The sequence below is a fragment of the Hevea brasiliensis genome, chromosome 9 (assembly GCF_030052815.1).
Source record: "Hevea brasiliensis isolate MT/VB/25A 57/8 chromosome 9, ASM3005281v1, whole genome shotgun sequence".
NCBI classification, from domain to species: Eukaryota; Viridiplantae; Streptophyta; class Magnoliopsida; order Malpighiales; family Euphorbiaceae; genus Hevea; species Hevea brasiliensis.
Genome location: NC_079501.1, coordinates 19,250,973 through 19,276,399, shown reverse-complemented (window position 1 = coordinate 19,276,399; position 25,427 = coordinate 19,250,973). Strand labels below are relative to the sequence as shown.

General features: G+C 32.0%; 2 protein-coding genes and 1 long non-coding RNA gene across 5 annotated transcripts; 1 reads left to right on the top strand and 2 right to left on the bottom strand.

Moving 5' to 3' along the window:
* The first annotated feature begins 856 nt into the window (after positions 1 to 856).
* Positions 857 to 5,165, top strand: LOC110657843 (ADP-ribosylation factor-like protein 8c). 3 transcript variants are annotated; one of them, XM_021815238.2, is made up of 6 exons: positions 857 to 1,333; positions 3,778 to 3,843; positions 3,927 to 3,959; positions 4,051 to 4,172; positions 4,532 to 4,693; positions 4,818 to 5,165. In XM_021815238.2, exons 2-6 carry the CDS (start codon positions 3,781 to 3,783, stop codon positions 4,942 to 4,944), a joined length of 507 nt encoding a protein of 168 aa, XP_021670930.2. In that variant the 5' UTR covers positions 857 to 1,333; positions 3,778 to 3,780; the 3' UTR covers positions 4,945 to 5,165. The 3 variants fall into 3 exon arrangements, with proteins under 3 accessions (XP_021670930.2, XP_021670927.2, XP_021670928.2); XM_021815235.2 differs by having other exon boundaries at positions 3,762 to 3,843; XM_021815236.2 differs by lacking the exon at positions 857 to 1,333 and adding an exon at positions 3,676 to 3,696.
* On the bottom strand, positions 1,468 to 2,824 carry LOC110657844 (uncharacterized). The gene is made up of 2 exons (XR_002495449.2): positions 2,423 to 2,824; positions 1,468 to 2,286 (listed from the first exon to the last, which is right to left on the bottom strand). It is a non-coding gene; the product is annotated as an uncharacterized LOC110657844 (long non-coding RNA).
* Positions 5,166 to 11,076: 5,911 nt separating the features above from the next.
* LOC110657841 (probable inactive receptor kinase At5g16590) lies at positions 11,077 to 14,768 on the bottom strand. Its single transcript, XM_021815234.2, has 2 exons — positions 13,007 to 14,768; positions 11,077 to 12,032 (listed from the first exon to the last, which is right to left on the bottom strand). The coding sequence occupies exons 1-2, from the start codon at positions 14,277 to 14,279 to the stop codon at positions 11,380 to 11,382; spliced, it is 1,926 nt and encodes a 641-aa protein (XP_021670926.2). The 5' UTR covers positions 14,280 to 14,768; the 3' UTR covers positions 11,077 to 11,379.
* Positions 14,769 to 25,427: the final 10,659 nt, after the last annotated feature.

Genomic DNA, 25,427 nt, shown 5'->3' with positions numbered 1-25,427 from the left:
AGAGATTATATATATATATTTAAAAAACGATGTAAATATCATAAATGGTCTGAAGCACTGAAGGTTAATTGCATTGAAAATCTGATGCATGGTGGGTTGTCCACTCTCTGCAAAATCAAAGATAGGAAAATTTATGAATTCTTAGACCCTGTTTGGATGGGTGAAGGGATTAATTGAAGGAGAAGAGAGGGTAAAGAAGGAGAAGGGTGAAGAAGACTATAAACAAAAAAAATCTTATGTTTGGAAAGAGGTGAATTAATGAAAAGGTAAGGAAAAATAATATACATTTTTCATGTTTGTAAAGAGGTTAAAGAATGATAAATAATTATTAGAAGTATAAAAATATATTTTTTTATTAGATAATCTATTAAATGATAAATTCACTATGATAAATCTTAAATTTATAAATAATAATGATTCACTATGAATAAATCATAAAATTAATAGATCAAAATAATAATGTATAAATCTAACAAAAATTGAATAAAAAATAAATTATTTAAAAAAAAAATTGAAACATAATAATTAAAGTAAATTATTGAAAAATAAATAAAAAATAATAATTGAAGTATAATAATTACAGTAAACTATTTAAAAATAAATGATTAAAAGCAGAGAAATTATATATGACTACTTGAAAGAGAAAATATTTATTTATAGTGATATGCTAAGTTTATTTTTAATAATTATAATTAAATTTTTAATAAAAAAATTAAAAATATAATAAAAAATAAAAAATAAAATAATTTTTAACTTTCATCTTCTTCTACTTACATTCAGATATAAAAAAAATTACAATTAAAAAAAAAAAAGAGATAAATCTTACTCTTATATATTCTTATCGTTTTACTAACTCAACTACTCTTGATAAAAATATAATAATTCCTTACCCTTCTTACTTTTATTTATCAATCCCTCACCCCTCCAAACAGAGCATTAGTTGGCTATTACAGGACAGGAGGTGGCTATCTGTACTGTAGAGTTGGTGTGCAGACAGCTACAAGAAAATCAAGAAATGGAAGCCAAGTGGAACCTACACCAGAATGAAGTGCATAATAGACACCGGTTTATACAACATACCAGAAAAGTGACAATATCATAATTTATAGACTATAATCGATTCCTTCCACTGCTGCAAGTTTCCTGCGTGCTTTCTACTTCTCTTCATGCTACCTTTTCCTTCCCTTCCCCTCCCTTCCATATATAAATTTTAGGGTTCTTTCAATTTTAATTTATTGGGTTGTCTTCTTCTCTATATTTCGCTCTTTCGAGACTTAAAGTTTTCGTTTTCTCCAATGGGCCTCTGGGATTCCCTTCTCAACTGGCTCTGGAGGTAATTGCTTCTCTCTCTTCCTCCCTATCTCTTTCTTTTTGTGCTGTTTCTGCTTTTAGTTTTTGTGGGTCAAGAATTATTTGTTGGTTTATTGGATAATCTTTCATCCAGGCCAATGAATATTTTTCGTTTAGTTTTGTTTTGTTTTTTTTTCCATCTGTTTGGTGGCTGAGAAAATTGTGGAAAAAGATGTGAGCTTTTACATTATTTATTTGCACCGAATACGAAAAACTCAACTTCACTGACCGATTTAATTGAGTATGATTTAGTTGAGTTGGTGCATTGTTCGATTACAATTTACAAACACTCTGTTCAATTTCCGTTTGCTGGTGATTTGATGTACGCAAATTCTGGCGACAATAGATTGTGCATGCAAAAAAATGATTGCACCGTAAAATTCAAGTATGGGAAAGGAAAGTTACAGAAATTCGTGGATTTGTAGTTATTTGTAATAGTTTTGGTAGGTTGTGAACTTTGGTTTGTTTGCTCTGTCAAGATCAATTCCCTGGCAACTTAAATTCATCATGGAAGAGATTTCCATTGCAGAACCATAAGCTTCATTTTGTTGCCAATGAAAGTCAGAAACAAAGATAGATATCTATCAAGTGAAATATAATGGATGGATAGTGTTTATTGGGGAAAAGAGTTGAAAAGAGAAGGAAAATTGAAAAAGGAGAAAAAGAAGATAAAAAAAAAAATTAGAAATAGGAGTTCGTATGAATGGCAGAAAAAAGAAAGAAAAAGAAATCTTTTGTTCATTTATTTTTTAACATGTATTTTTTCTGAAACTTTAGGGCATGTGCCATATGGGCAGCAACCTGATAGTATAAAATCTGACAATGCTATGCGCTTGGGTCATGATTCAAGTTACATACACTGTGGGGCTACTTGTTTTGCCAAGTTAAACTGATGTTGCCTGAGGTTCTTGGGTTGGTGGTTGATCAGAATGCTGCCTGCAACCAAGAAAAAAAGGTGAGATCGGTGGCCTAAGCTAGGCCACTCCGACATCAACAAAAAGAAGAAGAATATAATAGAATTGCGTATCTTGAACATTGATGTTGATCGTATTTATATAGTAGGGGATGGTACCTTTCCCGTTTTAGTCAGGATTTTACCAGCTCATTTCTGTGCATTCTTTGCAGAGGTATCAACTAACATGTCCTATATTCTCGGCGATAATATAAAACATACTTTTAGCATGTAAACAATTCGTACCCCTTCATTCTTGTGTATTATCCAAGCAACTACTTATCCAAACACCAGATGTTTTATCCGAAAACCTGTGACCCATCAGAGCACCAGATGTCTTATCCAAATACCTTGTGACCTGTCCGAATGCCAGATGTTTTATCCAAACACCTTGTGACCAAAGCATCCAATCTTTTTCCCGAATCTGAACCACTTATCATTTAGTTCAAAAATTGGTCGTGCTGTATCACAAAGTTAGTTACAGTTCATCACATATTATATCCTAGCACAGAGGAAATGCTGCAACAAGATTTTGATCCTTGTGGTTCTGTGGAGGAGGGAGTCAGCCTTGATTCATTTTCAGTTTTGACAGTGTTAGTTAAATCTTCCCTTCTGGAATGCTTTTTTTATGATTTCTGATCTGCAATTTTCCTATGATGGATTGAGCTCTATCATGATCCTTTGGTCAAGAGAAGAGGCTATATTGAAGAATGTATCTTTTGAATTACTGAAGGGGAAGATTATAGTTCCAGTCAGTGAAAAGAATCTATTTAAAAAGACATGAAGCCATGGTTTTGTCACAAGGAGCAATCTTAGGTCCCTAAACATCTAGTAGTGGAAGCAGAACTGCAAGTGGACGCATCTAAGACACATGATGAACTGTCAGAAGAGCATGCTGCTAAGTGAAGGAGAAAGCTTATTGAATCCTCTACGAAAGAGGTCTGAATAGAGAACAAAGAAGCAAAGGCTGAATCATGTTTGAGTAGTGAACAAAGAAGCAAAGGAATTTGAGTAGTGAAGAAACCTAGTAGTGCATGTTTCTAATATTTTCATACTAAAACACTTTGAAAACCTGAGGTCATATTTTCTCCTACCAAGGGAGATTAATGCATCCATCGGAAAAGGAATTAGTTGCTAACCTTTATGCAATTTTAGTTTTGTACTTCAGCATTTCTGTGATCTGGAATCTATGTATAATGTTTAATAGGAGAAGGCTTAATTTTGATTAGGAAATTAATTACAAATTTCCATTAGGGAAATATTCTTATATAGGGTGTTTGACGCTAAATATCCTTTATTTATTTATTTATTTATTTATTTATTTTTGTATCCTTTATTGTTCTTAGCAGCTTATTTTTAAGGCTCTTATTGGTTCATCTGTAGTTTGTATGATGGTAAGTTCAATAATTTCCTTCTGTAGATAGTCCTTAATGCTTTTTATCTGGTGTCCATGTATTAGTTTTTTCGTTAAACAGGAAATGGAGCTAGCCCTTGTAGGCCTTCAGAATGCTGGAAAGACAGCTGTTGTTAATGCAATTGTTGTGAGTGAATGTATACCATGTACCCTTTTTTTTGGGCATTCAAGAGTGGTTTCTCTTGACCTCTTTCCTTTCATCTTTTCCAGGCAGGAGGGTACAGTGAGGACATGATTCCAACTGTAGGTATCTTTTCCATGAACAAATTCCAATAAATGCATTTTATGATATTTACAAGATATCTATAAGGGATTTTGCACACAATGGAATCAGGTTGGATTTAACATGAAGAAAGTTACAAAAGGCAATGTGACTATAAAGCTTTGGGATCTTGGAGGGCAGCAGAGATTCCGCAGCATGTGGGAGCGTTACTGTCATGGTGTCTCTGCAATTCTGTAAAACCTCTGAGTCTTTTTGCCAATTTAAAGCTATATAACTTCCCTAAATTCATTTATTTCCAGTATGCAAGAACAATAGAACAGACTCAGACATTGACATCATATGTAGTCTCTAATTATTCTGCAAACATTTGGACTACTGTTACAACCTTCTCCCTGTTTGAACTTAGATATGCAACAAAAATTGCTTTGATTCTCTGTCATGTCTCAACTGAGGTGAAGGTGGTGTATAAAGCAAGACACCGGCTGGGTTTGGCTTGTAATCCTGAGAACAGAAGTTGCACTCTTGCATTCTCCTCGTCTTTCAAATGGACTAATTAACTACCTATTTGCCTCTTCAATTGATGCAAACACAGGTTTGTAGTTGATGCTGCTGATAGAGATAGTGTTCCCATATCTCGAAGTGAGTTGCATGACCTCGTGGTAAACCCTTCCTTAAGTGGAATCCCTTTGCTTGTTCTTGGTAACAAAATCGACAAGTCTGAAGCTCTTTCAAAGCAGGCTTTGGTGGATCAGCTGTGAGTTCGAAAATCTTTAGAAAAAATTGTTTTACTAGTCATTTCATTATACCAATGGTCATGGATTTTGCATTGATTCATATCCATAAATAGTAAAATCCTACTTATTTATTCTTGTTTTCAGAGGTCTTGAATCAATCACAGATAGAGAATTGTGCTGCTATATGATTTCATGCAAGAATTCGATAAACATAGATGTTGTCACTGACTGGCTTGTCAAGCACTCAATAAAAGCTAAATCATCATCTTAGTTTTCCATTCTAAAAGTGATGAAGGTAAAGATCCTCAAGCTTGGGGGCATGATATTCCTGTATCTGGTTGTGCTTGAAGCATTTTGTACAGTTGTGGAACTATTGTCGCAAGTTGTTCGTGCGCTGCTTTTATTTATTTCTTTTTTCCCTCTTTCTCATATTTTGTTGTTTCTGACTTAAGGTGTACATGCTTGTTCTATCAATTTTCCTTTATTTCATAATATTGAGCATTTTTTTAATTTAATTTAATGCTATCACACACATATATAAGTGTAAAGAAATATTCTCAAAAAAATGATATATACTTTTTTTTTAAAGTTTATTACGTATCATCTTCTATAAATACTCTTTTTTATATTAATTATTCATTATTTTTTTATTTTTCTTTTAATTATTATTATTTATAATACTATCTTAACATTTATTATTTAAATTATATTTTTTTTATTTTTAAAAATTAAGACATTTTATAATTAAATATAATATTTAAAAATTATTTATATTATTTTATAAATATTAATTATTATTTAAATTTTTTATTTTTATTTTAATTATATTATTAATTTATGATTAAATGTAATATTTAAAAATTATTTATATTATTTTTTTATAAATTTATTTATGTAAAAATATTATTTGTCACATATTACTCTTAATAATAATAATAATAAATCATTAATGGTCATTAATTTTAAAAAAATTGACCATTAATTTATGATATGATAATCAATAATAAATATTCTTCTTAATTATTAATTTTTTTAATTATCATTATTATTTATAATACTACCTTAACATTTATGATTTAAACTATTATTTTCTTTAAAATTTAATTTTTAAAAACTTAAGATTTTAATGGTTAAATGTGATATTTAAAAATTATTTATATTATTTTTTTTATAAATTCATTTATATAAAAACATTATTTGTAATATGTTACTCTCCATAATAATAATAATAATAAGTCATTGATAGCTATTAGTTTAAAGAAAATTGACTATTAATTTATTTTCTCATAATCAACTATTATATAATTTAATCAATATTAAATTATTTTATATTCTTAATAAATATTTTTATTATATTATTATATTTTCTATTATTTTTGTTATGAATTTTTTATTAAAAATTTTGAAAGGCAAAAAAGTATAATTTACATAAAAAGTTATAAAAATAAAATATAGAGATTTGACTTATTTATAATTAATATATATTATTTTTTATATTAATAATTTATATTATTTTTATTTTATTTTTTTAAGATTAATTTATTATTATTATTATGGCCAACTTATAACAATTTAATTGAAATAATTAAATGAATAAAAAATATTTATTGTTATAAAAATTAAATTCGAATGTTTGTTATCATTTTTCAATTAAATAATATTTAATTATAAATTAATTTTTTATTTAATAATATTCTTCGTTCGTTTGTCTATATATAATATGTCATATGAGATATTTATACACATTTAGCATTTTTTTCTTAACAAATATTTTCATTTCACCTAAATACTCTTAAAATTTTTTTTTTATTTACAATATTTTTTATTATTTCTTTTAAAAGTTATTAATTATCATTCTCAAAATTTATTTATTTACATATATTTAATTATTAATTTTTTTATAAATTTCTTATTTAATATTTTTTAAACTTTTGAATATTTTATTTTATTATAATTATATATCGAATATAATGATAACTAATATTTTGATTATCTATATTTTATTATCATTAATTTTTAATAAAATTATTTTTAAATTTTAATTAAATATCTATATTTTTATAAATAAATTATCTCTCAACTATATTTTTATATGAAAATAGAATTTCAAAGACTTATTATAAATATGATTGCATTGAATAAAAGGATTAAAATTATGATATTAAAATTATAAAATTTATTTTTTAAAAAATATTATGTACTTTTTATATCTATTATATTAATAGAAAATAATGATATTTTAAAGTTTTAATTTTATGAAATATATTTATTTTATATTATAAATTTAAGAATAATAATTTATTTTATTTAAAATATAATTAAAAATTAAATCAAAAAATAAAAATCACAAATTACTTCCGTTGTGACCTAAAATAAAGACAAAACACTCACGCCATTTTCAATGATGTGGCATTCTTTTATCATTAAAAATGAAAAAAGAAATATATTATTTCGCAATTTTATGATTAATTCTCTCCTCCCAACTCTCCATTCTCCTCCCTTTCGATTTTCGTTCTTCTCCAATTTATGTAGAAATTAAATCAAAATTATTGATTAAAAAAATTCTATTTCTCTGGGGATCTATAATGGGAAAATGTAGAGAGTCAAATTTCTTGAGAAAAATTTTGTATCATAAGTATTTTCGAGAGTGAGCAGTTAGTGTTGGATAATTTTTAAAATAAAATTACAACGGATAAAATTCGATTTGAATTTAAATTTTGTCAGTTGAAATATGTATAAATAACTGTTATATTTGTATCATTTTGAGTAGACACTGCCAACTGCTTATATAAACAGAGAAAATCTTCCTCTAAAAACATAATTTCTCTAAAAACCTCTCTCAAATTTGTTTAACTGCAGAAAACATTCTTGAGATTCTTGCAATCCTGTGAAGCACTGTGAATGTTCTTGGTTTGATTTCTTAAGTGTAAAAGAAATTAAGCAGTGGACTTTATCGTTTCCTATAGGTAATTCGCAGATACCCTATTGCACAAAATTATATTGAGAGGCGAATATAGCCTTGAGGAAAGTGGCAGGCAGTGTTACACCTTAGATCCTATCACATTTATTTTTGTATTATTATTTATACAGTTAGTTCCCATATCCATCAAAATTATGGGCTTTGGTTATTTTTTACTTTGTTCTTTGTTAGTCCAAAATTTAAGAAATCACATTGTCCTTTTTTAAAAAAAAAAATATTTAATGATTTTTTTTTTTTTCAAAAGCTCAAGAACATGGGGAACATGCACCAGTCGTTTTTTCTTTGGTTGGAGCTTTTATTTATTTAATTTCATGTAATTTTATTCTTTTTCTGATTTTTTACAAAATTGAACACTTTCATTGTTTTTCAGTAAAAAAATTCACAAACTTTATGCACTAAAACTTTAATTAGAATAAATCATTTTAATTCAAAAGAATTCAATTAAATTCTTACACAATAATGAGTTATTTTTATTTTTTTAAAAATATATTTTTTTTAAATTAAAAAAAAATAAATTCTTTCATTTTAATAATAGAATAGAAACTGACATCGGGCATATGAATAGCCTAGTGGCCATGACACCCTTGTAACTGCTTAGAAGCCTAAATTTGGAATCTCATATTGTACCTGAAAAAATAATAAAAATTCATTAAAAAAATCAATAAATTAAATTTTTATAAAATTCTATATTATAAGTAGAGTAAAAAAGGCTAAAAACCTAGGAATTTCACTGATTTTCATCGGTTTCAATTATAAAGTTGACTATTTAAAAAATTTCAGACCCTTTCATCAGAGGAACATAACACCAAATTACACAAAATCTTAATTGAAAAAATAACTTAATTTGCCCTATACATAGAAGGCCATACGAACTTCATCTTATTCTCTTAAATTTTTGGTTTTTCTGTATTATATATAAAATCAACAATTGAGTGGTTTATATTACCTTGGAATTTGATTTTTTTTTTCTCACAATTTCTGCGTATCTCGCCTTCCCTTCGTATCTTTCTGTTACTTTCATTTATTTAGTTTTTCACAACATTAATAGCTTGAAAAAGGAATAACTTCAAAAATTTGCATTAACCTCCGCTCAGATGGCTCAATGCATTTCCCGTGGTTTTGGTTGCATGTCGTTCAACCTAAAGTGGAAATTCTGATGGCTCTGTTCAAGGAAGTTCAAATAGAGGAGGAATTGGTGGCATTCTCAGGGACCATTTGGGCGATATCAAGTGTCTCTTCTCATGTTCAACAGATCAAATTGATTCGAATCAAGCTAAACTCGGGGCTATAAATAAGGTTTTACAATTAACAATCAGTTTCTGCCTTCCCTCCACTCTCCCAAGGTTTTATTTTTGAATCAGATTCTACCAACATCATTTCTTGTATGATCAGGTCTAGTGACGGTCCATGGTGCATAAGGAATTGGATTAATGCCTCACTTAATTTGACTGTGTCCTTACCCAAAGTGGAATTCATTCACACATTGAGAAATGTGAATAGCTTAGCTGATCAATTGGCAAAGATAGTCTGTTTTCGGATACAAGATTTCATTGCATTTACTTGGTTTTTTAATTGTTGGGCAGATGTACTCCAGTTTGATTGCAGCTTTTCTGTGGATCTTTTTTCTCTTCTATTCTTTTTTTTTTTTTTGGCCAGGTTTCTTTACTTAGCATGACGACATGTTAGATTTGGTGTAATTGGGTGGTCTGCTGACTAGAGTCTCGAAAATGTTATCATACTAAGTTTTTCCTGACTCTTAATGATTAATAAAATATTTTACTTATAAAAAAAAAATCATTGGTAAAAAATTATTGCAAAAATAAAATTGGTAATTAGAATATTTTCTAACATGCTTCCATGACTCAAGTGCAACATTCTGTGCATAGCTATGCTACTTATTTTGATTTTGAATTTCATTTTTTTTCAAAAAGTCCTAATATTCAAGAGAATTGATGGCATCATTGTGAAACATCTATGAAATCTTACCCACTATGTGAATTCTACTGTAGAAGATATCTATGTCTAGGCATCTCTGATTTTGAGAGAGAGAGAGAGAGAGAGAGAGAGAGAGAGAGAGAGAGAGAGATTTTGTCTAAACCCTATGGTCCTACTCATGAAATCAACTAAACAACTGAGTTTGAACAAATTAAATTTGTTCAAGAAGCAAACTTTCTAATGCCCTTCCACAAAACATACGAAAAAAGAGATTGTATTCCTTATAAGGCAACTCAGTTTCAACTATCTAAAGTTCCATCTCAAGCAAAACCATAGATAATGACTCAAAATATGTGTTTAATTTAGTTATACTTTTACCATTTGAAAGCTCAAATTATACCAACAAACTCAACTAAATGTTAAATAAAAAAAAAGAAAAAAAGTTAAGGGTAGTTAATTATACGAATCTGGTACCTCTATAAATAAGCTAATGCTCTGAAATGTGGTGAAGGTAAGTGCATGAAAATGAAAAAAAAAAAAGCTTATTTAAATTTCAAAAGAAAGTAGAAAGAGAAGAAGACCAAGGAGTAAGTATCCAGAGGTTGTTTTAAGTAGGGCAAATGATTAAAGAAAAGCGGATTTTCCTGAAAAGTAAATGGTTTATGTTATATTCACGAGTCAAGGACCGAAATCACGGGGTGATTAACTACGAAGTCTTCTTCAGAACCTGCAACCTTTCCCTTTTTGCGGTTTCTCCATTTTGATGGATCTATGGTGATAGAAAAGTAAGACTCATCGAAAGGAGCTCTAAACCTCAAGACTCGTTAAGAAAGAGTCTCAAATCTCATAGAATAATTAAGATAATTTTGTTTAATATTTTATTCATAATCTGATCTCCTTATAAAGAGATTATTATATGATTTCATATAAAATTCTCTATTATTGGAAATCAACATTTAAGGTCGAGTAATATGTTAATTAGAATATTTATTTCTGCTAATTAGTTGATGCTGTTAAATCTACTTTTGATGCTAATTTATTTATCACCATTCTTATCATCATTGACTAGATTCTCTTGTAGATCAAGTCTTGTCCACAAATATGCATCCATAACAGTTCACCATTCTAATTCTTCACAAGAACTTGAGTGGATAAGCCCATCTGTCTTGATCGATAACAATGAGAAAGGAACAACCAAGTCCCTGTCCAATTCATTCCATGAATAGACTTTTAGTTGATAATAAAATTGACCTAGCACCTGCCCCTCATATCATAATTTAATTGTTACTAAACCCAAGTTAGACAGTAATAAAAGCCTAAGAGAACAAATAAAGCTAATATTACCTATAAGTTTAACAAACCTTGCAAATTGAAAGAATCAATGCTATTTCATGGGCAAAAGGTTGAGAAGGAAAAGCAGCAAAGCAAAACCCGAGAGTTAAAGAGGTTAAAGAATTAGAGGATCATGTATATGATGATGTAACCAACTAAAACAACTTGCTAGTTACTCACATTTCACACCAGCCGAGTAAAAATAATAATGTTGGGATCCTCCCCTCACATATAACGTGAAAGGTAAGGTTACATGCGCAAAAGGAATCTCTGCTATGAAAGAGGGTATAAAAGAAAATTGGACAGGAATAAAGGGCAAAAAAAGAATGAAGAACATTCACAGTTGTTTCTCAAAGATTAACCCAAGAATAAAAAAACAGTTGAAACATTAAAGTAATAAAAGTATTAAAAATGGGGAAAGAGTGAAGGATCAAATGATCTTTCTTTAGCCCTTTATGATTAAGGTGGTGGTGCACCTGAATCAACTGAATATGTGTGTCGGGAGGACTTGTCATCCTCAATATCTAGATGCGGGTAATGTCCTTGTGAGCTAGAATGGCAAAGCTCCTCAATTTGGCTTCTCACCTCTTCCATTGAAGGACGGTTATCAGGATATTGAGTAGTACAGTTGATTGCTAGCTGCAAGAGTTGAACCATATACTCCTCGACATTCTGATATCGGAGAAGCTCAAGATCGAACACCTCCGAAGTCCACTCATCTTTAACCACAGACTGAACCCATCTTGGAAGGTCTACTCCCTCATCATTCAAGTGTGAATGAGTGGGAGCCTTTCCTGTTAGCAATTCCAAGAGCAGTATACCAAAGCTGTAAACATCTGCTTTTTGGGATACTTTGCGAGCATCTGTCACCTCTGGAGCACGATAGCCATCTACGCGGTTGGGAGTGGGGGCAGGATCTGCAAGTTGGGCAAGGCAAAAGTCGGCGACACGGGCTTCAAAGGATGTAGTAAGCAGAATATTTGATGATTTAATGTTCCCATGTGAGATCGCAGGGCCCAGAGAATGTAGGTATGCAATCCCTCTGGCAGCTCCAAGGGCAATTGCAGACCTGGTCTCCCAATTCAATGGAGTCCTACCAGCTCCTCTATTTCCTGCAGTTAAAGTAAAGTTGTATAAGAAATAAATCAGCAAGGCAGAAGTTCTTTTTATCGTATTCTTTTTACACATCTCAACAATGTCAAAAAAATTCAATTAAATCAAACCATCTCATGAACATTTGCACAAGGAATGCTGGTTTTATACTTTTAAAAGACCAATATGTGACTGCAAATAGCAGATATTCCCACTAGAGTTTAGACATTGAAGGAATTTCCACTTTCAATTGCTCAATTAAACATTATTTTCCATGGCAGAAAGCAAGCTAGATGCACAAGAAATTGGGTTCAGGCCGGTTCTTCAAAAATGCAAATACAGTGTAATTCTGCTTGAGGAATTAATTTCAAGTTTTAGGAATTTACGTTTTCCAAAAAAGGAAGAAAAGAAAAACATGTTCATTCAAGTCAACCACTACAAATGATAGGTTTCACATCCTAAATTTCAAACTCCATAAACTTTTAGTTTTTATCCTTGGGTAAATGAATAGCAACTAGCAAGTCATGATAAGATAGAAGGGCTCATCAATAGATAGCACATAACTAGAGAAATAAGGCAATTATAAGAGTCCATTTTCCAATGACGTACAATAAGGGGATCATCTATTTCTTTCTCAAAAACTACCACTTAACCGGAGCCTTAATAAGCATTAACCTTGGTTCCAATAACAACAGAATATACAAATTAGAAATCAACCATATAGATATACAGTTATCCTAAGATAAAACTATTCTTTAGTTGGATTGTACAATGTAATTCAAGAAAATTATTACACAAAACAAAGCATGTCGCCATGCCCAAATCCAGTAATGGCAAATATAATGGGAGTAAAGACTCTTATAGAGAACACAGTTATATAGACACGACAAAAAATCAAGCCATTATTAAGATGAGCCTAAAAGGAAGAACAGCAATTATAATGACAAAAACCAGAAGCAGAAATAGACATAATGCAAAGCCGAGAATTGCTCACCGTGTAAAAGTGCAGATAAGCTACCCATTGACATGTAATCATAAACAAGGAGTTTTTCATCCTTGTTATAATAATAAGCACTTAATGGGACCAAATTCTCATGATTTATCTTCCCAACAGATTCAATCTTTTCTCGAAATTCCTTCTCCATTACAGTCACATCCTTTAACCTTTTCACGGACACCACCACTCCCATCTCTAAGGTGGCCTTATAAGTTGTCCCAAAAGTCCCCTTCCCAAGCACTTCGGCAGAAGCTCTCAACAAGTCCTCCAAATCAAACACCCTTGGTGTGTTCCCAAAGAACACCAAACTTTTATTCCCACCACCACTCTTAGCTTCACTTTTGGCCACCGCAGCTGCTCCGGCAAACCCAGTGCTTGCATTATCCCTGTCAACCACTGCCTTATCGCGGGAAATTTCAATTTCGCTTTGCTTTGGCTCCTGAGTATCTTTAGGAACTCCTTGTTTGGTTCTCTTTCTTTGACACAAGAAGATCAAAATCATTAGAATCAACAAAAATCCAATAACACATCCAATCACAATGCCGGCAATGGCTCCACCGGAGAGTTTATCATTCCCATTTGAAGTACCATTGCAAGGAATCAAAGGTTTCCCACAAAGCGAATTCCCTTGAAAGGCAGTTTCAGGCTGGCCAGATAGCCTCTGAGGAATAGGCCCAGTTAACTTGTTAAAAGAAACATTGAATTGATTAAGAGAAGGAAAATTCAGGTCAGGAATGGAACCACTAAGCTGATTCTCCTCCAGATACAGAGTTCCCAGCCTCGTTAACTTATCAAAACTCGGAGAGATTTCGCCAGAGAAATTATTATGACCCAAGTTTAGTCTTACCAAATTTTGCAAATTGAACAAGAACACGGGAATCTCCCCAGAAAAAAAGTTCCCTTGCAAGTAAAGATTGCGTAGCAATGCAAGGCTACCTATATCAGCTGGAATTGGACCAGAAAGTGCGTTGAAGCGGAGAGAAAGAGTTTGCAGCTGCGTAAGGTTGCCAAGGGCGACAGGAAGCTGGCCGGAAAGGCCCATAGCAGGTAATCGTAACTTAACAACTCTATCCCGTTCACAAGACACACCAACCCATAAGCAAGGACTGCTGGAAAGATTCCAGAGGAGCGATCGACCACGCACTGCCTTTCGCAGAGCTTCAAGGGCAGTCCTATCTGATGCTAGATCTGAGTCTACAACATACCAAGTATCCAACAAGAGGATGACAAAAAGAAAAAGAAAGACTAGTTTCTCGGGTTGTGGTCTCATTTCCGGTCTTGCCACCAAAAATGAAAACCAACCACTACCACCTTGTTCTTGAAGGTGCGTTATTTGGTTTCTTGGATTTGGCAAATTAATGTAAAGAATCGAGCGTCTATATATATGTATACTCTACAAGAAGAAATGGCAAATAGGCATTCAAGAAATCTTGAATTTTTATCGACGGAGCACTGTCCTAACTGTATTGTGTTGTTGCATTTGTTTGAGCTAAGAGATTGGTCTGAGATCGTGTAAAGAGAGGAAGGGCGCTCAAAAGTTAAAAACCCACGAAGGGTGTAAAGAAACCTCCAACTGCGAGTTGGCCAGTTCTAGTTCCTGGATTTTACCCGGTAACGATACACAAATTTGGCCTGCAGGGAAAAAGTTTTGCGCAAGTTGGTGTTTGATTGGGTTGTCAGAAATAGTTTTAGGACCAAATGTGTCCCACTAATGAAAACTGCTGGCGACTTTTGGAGCTTGCTTTGTTTCTTTTGTTAAGTGTAATTTGGTGTAATTAATTGACTTTGATTAGTCTGGTAAAAAAAATAGACTTTAATTAGTGAGAATTTTTGTCTTGAGAAAATATTTATTTTTATTTTTATAATAAATTAATTGACTGAACATTATTATGATTTATTTTATAATATATTAATTTTGACATTTATTATATTTTAATTTTGAATCTTAAAATTTAGTAACCATTATAAGTTTTATTAAAATTGAAATGTTCATAGATATGGGATGAATGTCCAACTTTGGACTTGTGTATTTGTACGATACCGAATAATAAAAATGATAATAAATTAATATTTAATAATTATAAAAACATTTTAATTTACAGCAGGTCTATTAAAAGTACAAGGATTTTGCCTTTGCCCTTCTCATTGGTTTCTTTTAATTTCTTAACGAAAAAGAGCTCATATTTGTCCTCAAACTTTTTAAAAATGTCTAAATTTATCCAATTTCAAGTTTACGTCCTAATTGAAGCAAACCTTTCCATTTATGCTCATTCTTTGATAATATGCAAACGAGTGAAATTAACGTGTCATATTAGGGTGTAAGGGTACTTAATGAATAATAATAATAATAATAATAATAATAATAATAATAATAATAAGTCTTCATCAGATAGAAAAATATAACAAATGGCTTACATACAGATGGCAATAGGGAGGTTAGTTGGATCCGATAGTAAGAAAAGAACAATCTTTTCCATCTACAAAAAATTACTCCCTTCTGCATTATGGTTTGCAAATATTTTCTCTCAAAACCTCAAACTTTCTGTTTGGGTAATTATTGTGTCAAAAGAGATTGGGTGAGTTGTTGTGAGGGAATTGATGCGAAAACAGGTATGCTTTTTAATAATCAAAAATTGAAGCTTTCATGCTTATGAAATTCGTATATGATTACTAATTTTTATGAATATTTTCTTATTAAGCATTTTATTGATTGTTAAGATTAAACTAATTTTATATAAGTTTTTTTTTATCTTCAAACTATTGATTAACATTTGGGTAAAAATTCAAAAACAATAATAGAAAAAGGGATTGAGCAGTACCAAAATTATTGTGTGTTTTGGGTTTAGGAAAGGAGACCTGAAACAATAAAATAAGTTAATAAAATGAATATTTTACACTTAATTGTATAAAAAAATATATAAATTTATTCTATTTATATACTGCATAAAATCCCTAAAGGCCAAAGTTACAAAAGTAAAAAAAAAAAAAAAAACATATTTCTCAAACCTCAAAAATCAATTAGTAGCACATGAATATGTCTTCCTTTTCAAGCTCATTTCAATCTACACATTCAAGTCGGTCTACCACACTTTATGGGCCTGATTATGAGTATGAGGGAGTTGTCTGAATGTTTTACTGCAATAGAAAAGCTCCTAGATGGGTTTCATGAATTGAGAAAAATCCAGGACAAAGATTCTATGCATGCAATAAAGAAGGGTTAATGTGTTTTTATAATTCAACATTTTATTCTATTGTATTTGTCAAAAGATTAAAGCTTTGTTAATTACATTGTAGAATAAGTATTGAGGTTTTTTCGAATGGCATGATGCTCGATCCTCTGGATGGGCTAAGGTAGTGATTAATAAGCAAAGGAATGAGATTAAAAGAATTAAAAATTAGATGTATTGGGTGTGTAACACCCTAGGCAAATCCCACATCGACAAAACACGGGAGAGATGCTGGGTTTATAAGTTGGCAGTTCGTAACCCCTAGTGACGCGTTTTAAAACCGTGAGGGCTTCGGCCCAGAGCGGACAATATCACTAGCGGACCCGGCCATTACATTTGTGGTATCAAAGCTGCTCCGCGTGCAACCTTAATGTAATGGCCCGGCCCGCTAGTGATATTGTCCGCTCTGGGCCGAAGCCCTCACAGTTTTAAAACGCGTCACTAGGGGTTATGAACCGCCAACTTATAAACCTAGCATCTCTCCCGTGTTTTGCCGATGTGGGATCTGCCTAGAATGTTACAGGGTGTGTAACGGTCGGGCTCCAACCACTAGAGGAATTGTCCGCTTTGGCCATAAGACTCACGGTTTTGTCCCATAGATGGAATGGAGAACTTCCCAGGAGGTCACCCATCCTAGGATTTCTTTCAAGTGAGCACGCTTAACCCTGAAGTTCTTCCAATCCAGGACATTCCACCAAAAGGCACCTCTAATTATTAGCTCTCCCATTTTATATATTATTAGTTTTTGAATCTAAGACCGTCTCCATGCTTTGCCGATGTGGGATTTGTCTAAGGGACATTTCTCTCCCTATTTCGGGACTCAGCGTCCTCGCTGAGATTTGCCCCACTATCGCCCAAGAGGACACGCGAGCGGCTCTGATACCAATTGTAATAGTCGGGCTCCAACCACTAGAGGAATTGTCCACTTTGGCCATAAACCTCACGGTTTTGTCCCATAGGTGGAATGAAGAACTTCCTAGGAGGTCACCTATCCTAGGATTTCTCTCAAGCGAGTACGCTTAACTCTAGAGTTCTTCCAATTCTCCAGGCTATTCCACCAAAAGGCACCTCTAATGATTAGTTCCCCCATTTTATATATCATTACTTTTTTAATGAACTTTGAATTGAGATTGGCAATTAATGCCAACAAGTATAACATCCAAAATGTGAGATTTTAGTGTAATTAGAACTAACATAACTATTATGTATGAAAAAGTTAATATTTATGCATGAATAGTATAGTGAATAGCAACTATCAAACTTTAAATGCAAAGAATTAAATAGTTAACCTTGTAACATGCCATAGTAAGCCTAGAATGATTGGTTTGGATAGGTTGGCATGCCAATAGGGTTGCGATAGCAGTACTGCATATGGCTTCATGCCATTCTGTGATTTATGGCATATAGTGCCATTTTGTGTTATTTTGACTTTTGGCCACTTTATCATACTTGATTTACTTGGCTTTATGCCCAATGCTTATCATTGCTTATTAGTCATTCTGTTGCACACCTGGAGACACTCCGTGACCAAAGGTCTCTTAGGCAAATACCACATCGACAAAGCACGGAGATGGTCTTAGGTTCAAAAAGTAATGATATATAAAATGGGGGAACTAATCACTAGAGGCACCTTTTGGTGGAATGGTCTGAAGAGTTGAAAGAACTCCAGAGTTAAGCGTGCTCATTTGAAAGAAATCCTAGGATGAGTGACCTCCTGGAAAGTTCTCCATTCCACCTATGGGACAAAACCGTGACGCTTATGGTCAAAGTGGACAATTCCTCTAGTGGTTGGAGCCCGACCGTTATAATTGATATCAAAGCCACTCACGTGTCCTCTTGGGCGATAGTGGGGTAAACCTCAGTGAGGACGCTGAGTCCCAAAAGGGGGGGAGAAAGGTCTCTTAGGAAAATCTCATATCGGCAAAGCACGAAGATGGTCTTGGGTTCAAAAAGTAATGATATATAAAATGGGGGAACTAATTACTAAGGGCGCCGTTTGGTGGAATGGCCTAGAGAGTTGGAAGAACTCTAGGGTTAAGCATGCTCGCTTGAGAGAAATCCTAGGATGGGTGACTTCCTGGGAAGTTCTTCATTCCACCTATGAGATAAAACCGTAAGACTTATGGCCAAAGCGGACAATTTCTCCAGTGGTTGGAGCCCGACCGTTACAGGGTGCAAGATGAATGTGAGCATCTGAAAGAAGAAAATGATGAGCTCAAAGGATTGACTAGAGAGAGGAATAATGTGTTCATATCACAAATTCATAACTTGGAATGGGATTTGGTTGAGATGAATAGAAGTTTGGTAATTACTACTCAAGATGTATGCAGATTTAAGAAAGAGGTTGTCTGAATGAAATCACTGTTGATTGTTACATGGGTATTTGGGGTTGTTTTTTTTACATATTTTGTCAATCTAAAATGGAAAATAGATCATGTTTTACCCTGGTTAAAGTAGTGTTTTCCACAAGTGGGTTTTTTTTTTTTTGCATTTTCCAGAATTGAGATAGGCAATAGCAATGTATATTTTGATTATATTTACAGTAGTTGGTGTGTTAAATCCATTGTGGATTTTGTTATTATCCCAAATGTTGTACTTTTAGTCATGTAGTTTCCTAGTTCTAAATTTAGGATACAATGAAAATTATCCCAATGAACGTAAGTTAATGTAATTCTAACATTGTAGTGAAATATTTATCGGTATTTCCTGATAAATGTAGTGAAATTTGAATCAATGAAATGTAAGTCCATTTTGACATTTCTTGTTAATTGATATTTGTCTGATTCCAAATTACATAATATGAATATTCCTGTGGTATTATATGCATGAAAGTGAAATAAATTTGATCATAAAATGGAATAAAAAAAATTAAAAATAGAGCATTAGATCAGTGAGAATTGATAAAAAAGATCTTCAATTGGCATTTATATTCAAGAACTTAGATACATATGCTCATATTGAGGGCTTCGACATGATAGTAATGCAATAAAAAACATATATTCTATAGCCCTACAAAACCTTTCAATGCTTTACTATGATTGCACATTCTGTCAGTATATCCACATAGTCATAACCCACTTACATTCACCTTTAATTGCAAAATAAATATAGTACCCAAAATTTGCTTCTTCTTCTTCTAAGGCTCAAAAAGTAGCCACAATTGTCCCAACTTCTTCATATTTCATCTCATGCCATTTACATAATTACAATATATTATTAATAAAACAAAACTAGCTGCATACACCATTCCACATTGCCCCATCAAGGGATCCAAATTTTTGGCTTCATGGAAGGTTTAGTTGTATTCTTGAAAGGATTAGCGACATTCTTGTAAGGTTTGACTTGAATCTTACTTTTCAATTTTGGGTGTATAGTTGCAATAGGTATTGATGCATCAAGTTGAGACGTGTTATTGCATGGAACTTTAGTGGTTTTTGCTTTCCTTTGATGTACAACTATTGGAAGTGAAATGTCATCAACTCCATTGTTTTTCACATTTCTGCTTATGATTTATTGTTGCTCTAGTAGTTGTCTTGTTGTTATTCCTTTTTTCCTTTCCATTCCAGTTTCGGTGCCTTAAAATTCCCATATTGTGGATTCATAACATTGGTTGGTGGAGGCTTAACTAATCCAATTTGCCCTTATTGCTCTTTGGGGATTGGGTTTGCAGATTTCATAAGTCTCTCTCCAGCAAAACCAGGCTATAATTCCAAGATCACAATAAGAAAATTCATAAGTTTGAAGCACTATTACTAGTAAACATAAACAAAGTGTATTAAACAAAATAAATAATATGATTTCTCACATTGAATGTCACTGCTCCTGCATCATCATTAAAAAAGATCCCATATCCCTTTGATGTTGAGTTAGGTTTCCTTGATAGTGAAGAAGTAGTATGAATTTTACCCTTACCTTTTCTAGTTATTGAAGTAATTAGATTAGCAGATGCAGATTGAACCTGGAAAATATATCAATACATAGTTGCTTTCAAATTATATCAATACATATAATTCATCCCATGTATGTTAAATAAATGGCATCTGAAAAAATTTAATTGTACAAGTGACTTGCATACCACGATAACTAGTTTGCAGGTATTGAATGGTGTACATTTGGTGTGCCCTTATTTTCATTAGTTGCAGCAGGTTGAATATTCACCTTTAAGATCATTATATAAACACATATTAATTATAATCATCATTATTCTTGAGTATATAAAAATCCAAAACCAATTGTTATCATTGGATTTTAAACTTAAGCTATTGTTATAGTTACTGAATGGACAGTTTATACGTCATCTTGTGTGTTACTTGCAGCATGTTGCCTTGGTATGGCTTCCTGAGTCTGTAAATTCAAACATTTAGATTGTAAATGCATCATGTAAGATAAAAATTGAATTCATCATCTACTATGAGAATATAATACTTGTGTGTGTGGCATTTTACATGTTGTCTTGTTGTGTCCTTTAAGTTTACACTTACTGCATGTCATATTCAGACCTCTTCTTAACAGATTTCCAACCTTTTTTGGCTCATCTGCATCTTTCCTTCTTGCCTTCTTTGGTCTACCTGGTCCTTTTTTAACTTCTGGAGGTATTAGAGGTGGCATATTGGTTTTTGTCCACATATTTCTTCCCTTCATAGGTTCCATAACAGTTCCATAACTCATAAAATATGTTTCTTTATGGTACCTAGCACTGACATGTTCTTCTAACTTCAAACCATTGTGATAAATGCAGTGAATTCCATGTGTGCATGGAAATCTTGTAAGTTCCCAAGACCTATATGTGCATGATTGCTTTTATATGTCCACCACATGCCTGTCTTTGCCCTCAGAAACCTCAAAACCTTTTTCAACATTCCATTCCAAATGGCAATTAAATGCCCTTTCCATGTTTGCCTCCATATTCTTTATAGCAACTGGACTGAGAAATGACAACCACTTCTGACATTCATTTCTCTTCCTTGGAATTCTATTCATAACATAGACTCTGATATCCTCAAGCATACTAATGATGTGCTTTGAACGAGCTTGTAGAATTGTTCCATTAAATGCTTCACACATGATATTGTCGACTACATCAGACTTGCTCCTGAATGAGAAGAAAGCTCTTAACCAAGTTGTGGTGGATAGTTTAATAAGGCCTCCACACTACCTGAAGCAATCTTATCCATGTTATACAATTGATCATAGAAGTACTCAATATAAGTACTCTTTGCACATCTTCAAAATTGATTTCTAAACTCTTCCCCTCTCCATCTTTTTTGCCATCTGTTAAATATGTGCATAACACACCATCTATGTTCAGCCATTAGAAGTTCCCTCTTAACAGTTTCAATTAATCCTTGTCCAAACAATACACATAATGTTATACATGAAGTAAATAGGTTGATGTCACTTATAATTGTCAAATATATATATATATATATATATATATATATATATATATATATATATATATAAGCATATGTTTTGCATGTCACTTATAATTATCAATTCATTGCACCCCAAATCATTCTTCAATAGGTTGAGAAACCATTGCCACGTATCCAATGTTTCATACTTAACAACGGCCCAAGCAATTGGGTACATTTTGTTGTCTGCATCCCTTCTAATAGCAGACAGCAATTCACCCTTGCAAATGTTCTTTAAAAAGTAGCCATCCAATCCTATAATGGGTCTACATCTAGCTTTCTAACTGCTTTTCAATGCTTCAAATCACATAAAACTTGCCAAATATGTTTGTGTTACTTTAAGGAACAAGTGCAACGATTGTCCCAGGATTTGACAACTTCAATTCTTCTGCATAATCATACAATTGAGCATATTCTTCCTTATAATTTCCAGCCACCTCTTATTTAACTTGATGCTTCACCCTTTCCAACTTACTTTTGCCCACATCAACCTTTAACTCCTCCTTTATTCTAGTATGCAACTCTCTACAAGTTATGGGCTAGTTTTTATTTGTGGATTTGTAAAAATTCGCTAAATACTTAGCTGTCATGGTTTTATTAGTATATGTCCTGTACCATTGATGTTAAGGCAAATAAGATTTGATCCTAAAGTCCCCACTTCTTGAATCCCTACCACCAAAGACTGTCTATTGACAACCTTTTTTACATACAACTCGCACTCGATTAGACTCACTCTTGACAAAGCGAATCTAAACCCCTTTGTTTATAGCATACCTTGCACATGCCTTAAATTGAGTATTATTGGCAAACACCATGCCTAACACAAATGGAGGTCTCTCACATTCTGGATCATACATAACTCTCTTCGACTTCCCCTGTCTAATTTCCACCTCCCTATCATCATTAGATAACTCCTCAACACTACCTTCATTTTTAGAATCATAATAATCAGTGTCATTACCAATAGGATCATTTTCCCCTTCGCTTGCTTCTTCCACATCAGGTTCATCATTTTCCACTTCCATCTCAACACCCTCTTATTCCATATTAGTATCTTGTTGATCATTCTCCTCGCTTTCATTATCAAATTGATTTGATTTCCTCTTACTATTCTTCTGTCTTTTCTTTTCCCTAGCTGAAATTAATTCTTCGTCATCTAAGTCAATATCACAATAAACATCCACAACGAAGTCTTCATTATTGTCATCCATATCATCATTCTCATTTCCAATATCAAAATCTATAGTTTCCCCTTGAATCTGAACACTAACATTTTCTCTATCCTTCCCATTGTGATTAGATGCATTTAAGGGTACATCAGTCAACCCATCTCTAATTACCTCACCTTCATCTATGCAATGCTCCAGAAAAAAGTCAATATTCTCATTCTCACCAATTAAAGTAAAAATATCCCACATCACTCTATCAGTGTACTCAACTCTCAATCCAATCTCAAAATCATACCCAGGTTTTGCCCAATATATGGTGGGTGCATTGTGATAATTCAATTGTTCTACCATCCTCATAATTCTCATATAATGTAGTTTGTCTAAATCATTGACATTAAACTCTTCTAACTTCCCATTTATATATCTAAACTTTGGATCCCTCACAAACACACCCCCATGGAATATTCTGACATTCATAGGAACAACCATATGACCTATGAACAAGTAAAGATAAATTTGTATTCCGCTAAAAATAAATGAATTTGTGTGTTTGTGAGCATACATATAGTTGATATCAATTGCAATGATGTGAGAATAGGTGTTAGCAACTAATTATGGTAGTTACCCTATATTGGATTCTTCTCAATGTTACAAGAAAAGTAATAAAAAATTCCAATTTTCTACTAGTGTGGCTTTTACAACTACACTCACATTCACTCAATAATTCTGACAGCTAGTAAGTCTATTAAATCAAACAATTTGGCCCATGGCAACTTGCTAGCATTGAATATGAATTGATTACAATATAAAAAATGAATGAACCATATTGTATATTATGACAAAATTAATTCATTACAATGTTCAAAAAAATCAACATAATAATAAAAAAAAAAAAGAATCAGGGGCTGAAGAAAGATGTAAACACCCAATAATTCTCTCTTTTTGTGATTACCTTTGGAAATAAGCTCTTTTCACAAAGAGAGAATATCAAAGCTAACCCAATTCAAGTCTCCTCCCCTAAACTCAATACACAATAATTTCAGTACTGCTCAAACCCTTTTTCCCTTATTATTTTTTATTTTTACCCAAATGTTAATCAACAATTCAAAGATAAAAAAAATAAAAAACAAAAAAAAAACTCATATCAAATTAGTTTAATCTTAACAATCAGTAACATGCTCAATAAGAAAATACTCACAAAAATTAGTAATCATATATTAATTTCATAAGCATGAAATCTTCGATTTTGGATTATTAGAAAGTACACCTGTTTTCACATTAACTTCCCTCACAACAACTCACCCAATCTCCCCCCTTCGATTCTTTGACACAATGATTGCCCAAACAGAAAGTATTAGTTGTGAGAGAGAATATTGTGAGAGAAAATATTTGCAAACTAGAATGCAAAAGGGAGAAATTTTTTGCAGATGAAAATGATTGTTCTTCCCTTGCTGTCGAATCCAACTAACCTCCTTATTGCCTATCTGTATATAAGCTACTTGTTACATTTTCAAACCAAACTTATTATTATTGTTATTATTATTATTATTATTATTATTGAGTATCCTTACACTCTAATATGACATGTTAATTTCACTCGCTTGCATATTATTAGAGAATGAGCATAAATGCACATAAATGAAAATATTTGGTTCAATTGAGACAAAAACTTGAAATTGGGTAAATTTAGACATTCTCAAAAAGTTCGAGGGCAAATATGAGCTCCATACATGGTTGTCTTTTGCCAACTTTTCTTTTATTTATTTATTTAATATTGATTCAATTTCAATTAAAATTTTAAAGTTTCAAATAATTTAACATTTCAATTCAAACTTTGATAAGTTTTTGTTCCTATTTTCACTCATTTCATGGAGACATTAATAATAATATTAAATTACACTCAGATAATTACCTAAATTAACTGCATAATATAGCCATTTTTTTTAAATCTTATTTATAGCTTTATTTACTATAAATTTAAAAATGGTTAGCTTTAAATATTCTTTGCGACTTTACAGGGCATCATGAGAATCTGATTCGCTTAGTAGTTATTGGCTGTTAAAATGCAAAAAAAAAAAAAAAAAAAAAAAAAAAGCTATGAATGATCGGTCACATTATGAATATACGTTGTAAAAGTCTTCGATCCAAAATACGTTCCATTTGGGTTATTTTTCTTGATGATTTGACGTGTCTAACAGATGGGTGGACGAACATCCATAAGATTTTGTTTAATTTCAACGGTCTGCTACAGTAAATTCATAATAAATGAATAAATAAAACTTTTTTTTTAAAAAAATTAATATAAATATTATGATTAAAAAGCTTCCGTTAGCAGTTTTACTAAATACTATTCAAAAAATACATTGAATGCAAATTAGGAATTTTCTCGTACTAAGAATTAGTACACAACGCGAAACCTATCAGCTTTTCATTTTAATTAACGCTGTATACCCGCATCCATTGACATATTAAAGTCATTTTTGGACTTTCGCTTTCATTTATAAACATAAACTTTTAAAACGCGCAAAATTTAGTAATCATTTAAATAATTTATATCGAGATTAAGATTACAGCATGCATATCATAGGATTTGTCATATAGATTTTTT

Coding starts and splice junctions, on each gene's coding strand:
- LOC110657843 (XM_021815235.2), top strand. CDS start 1,296: ATGGGCCTCTGGGATTCCCTTCTCAACTGGCTCTGGAG. Junction 4,173..4,531: donor CATGGTGTCTCTGCAATTCT/GTAAAACCTCTG, acceptor ATGCAAACACAG/GTTTGTAGTTGATGCTGCTG. Junction 4,694..4,817: donor CAGGCTTTGGTGGATCAGCT/GTGAGTTCGAAA, acceptor TCTTGTTTTCAG/AGGTCTTGAATCAATCACAG.
- LOC110657841 (XM_021815234.2), bottom strand. CDS start 14,279: ATGAGACCACAACCCGAGAAACTAGTCTTTCTTTTTCTTTTTGTCATC. Junction 12,033..13,006: donor CTTATCTGCACTTTTACACG/GTGAGCAATTCT, acceptor CTTTAACTGCAG/GAAATAGAGGAGCTGGTAGG.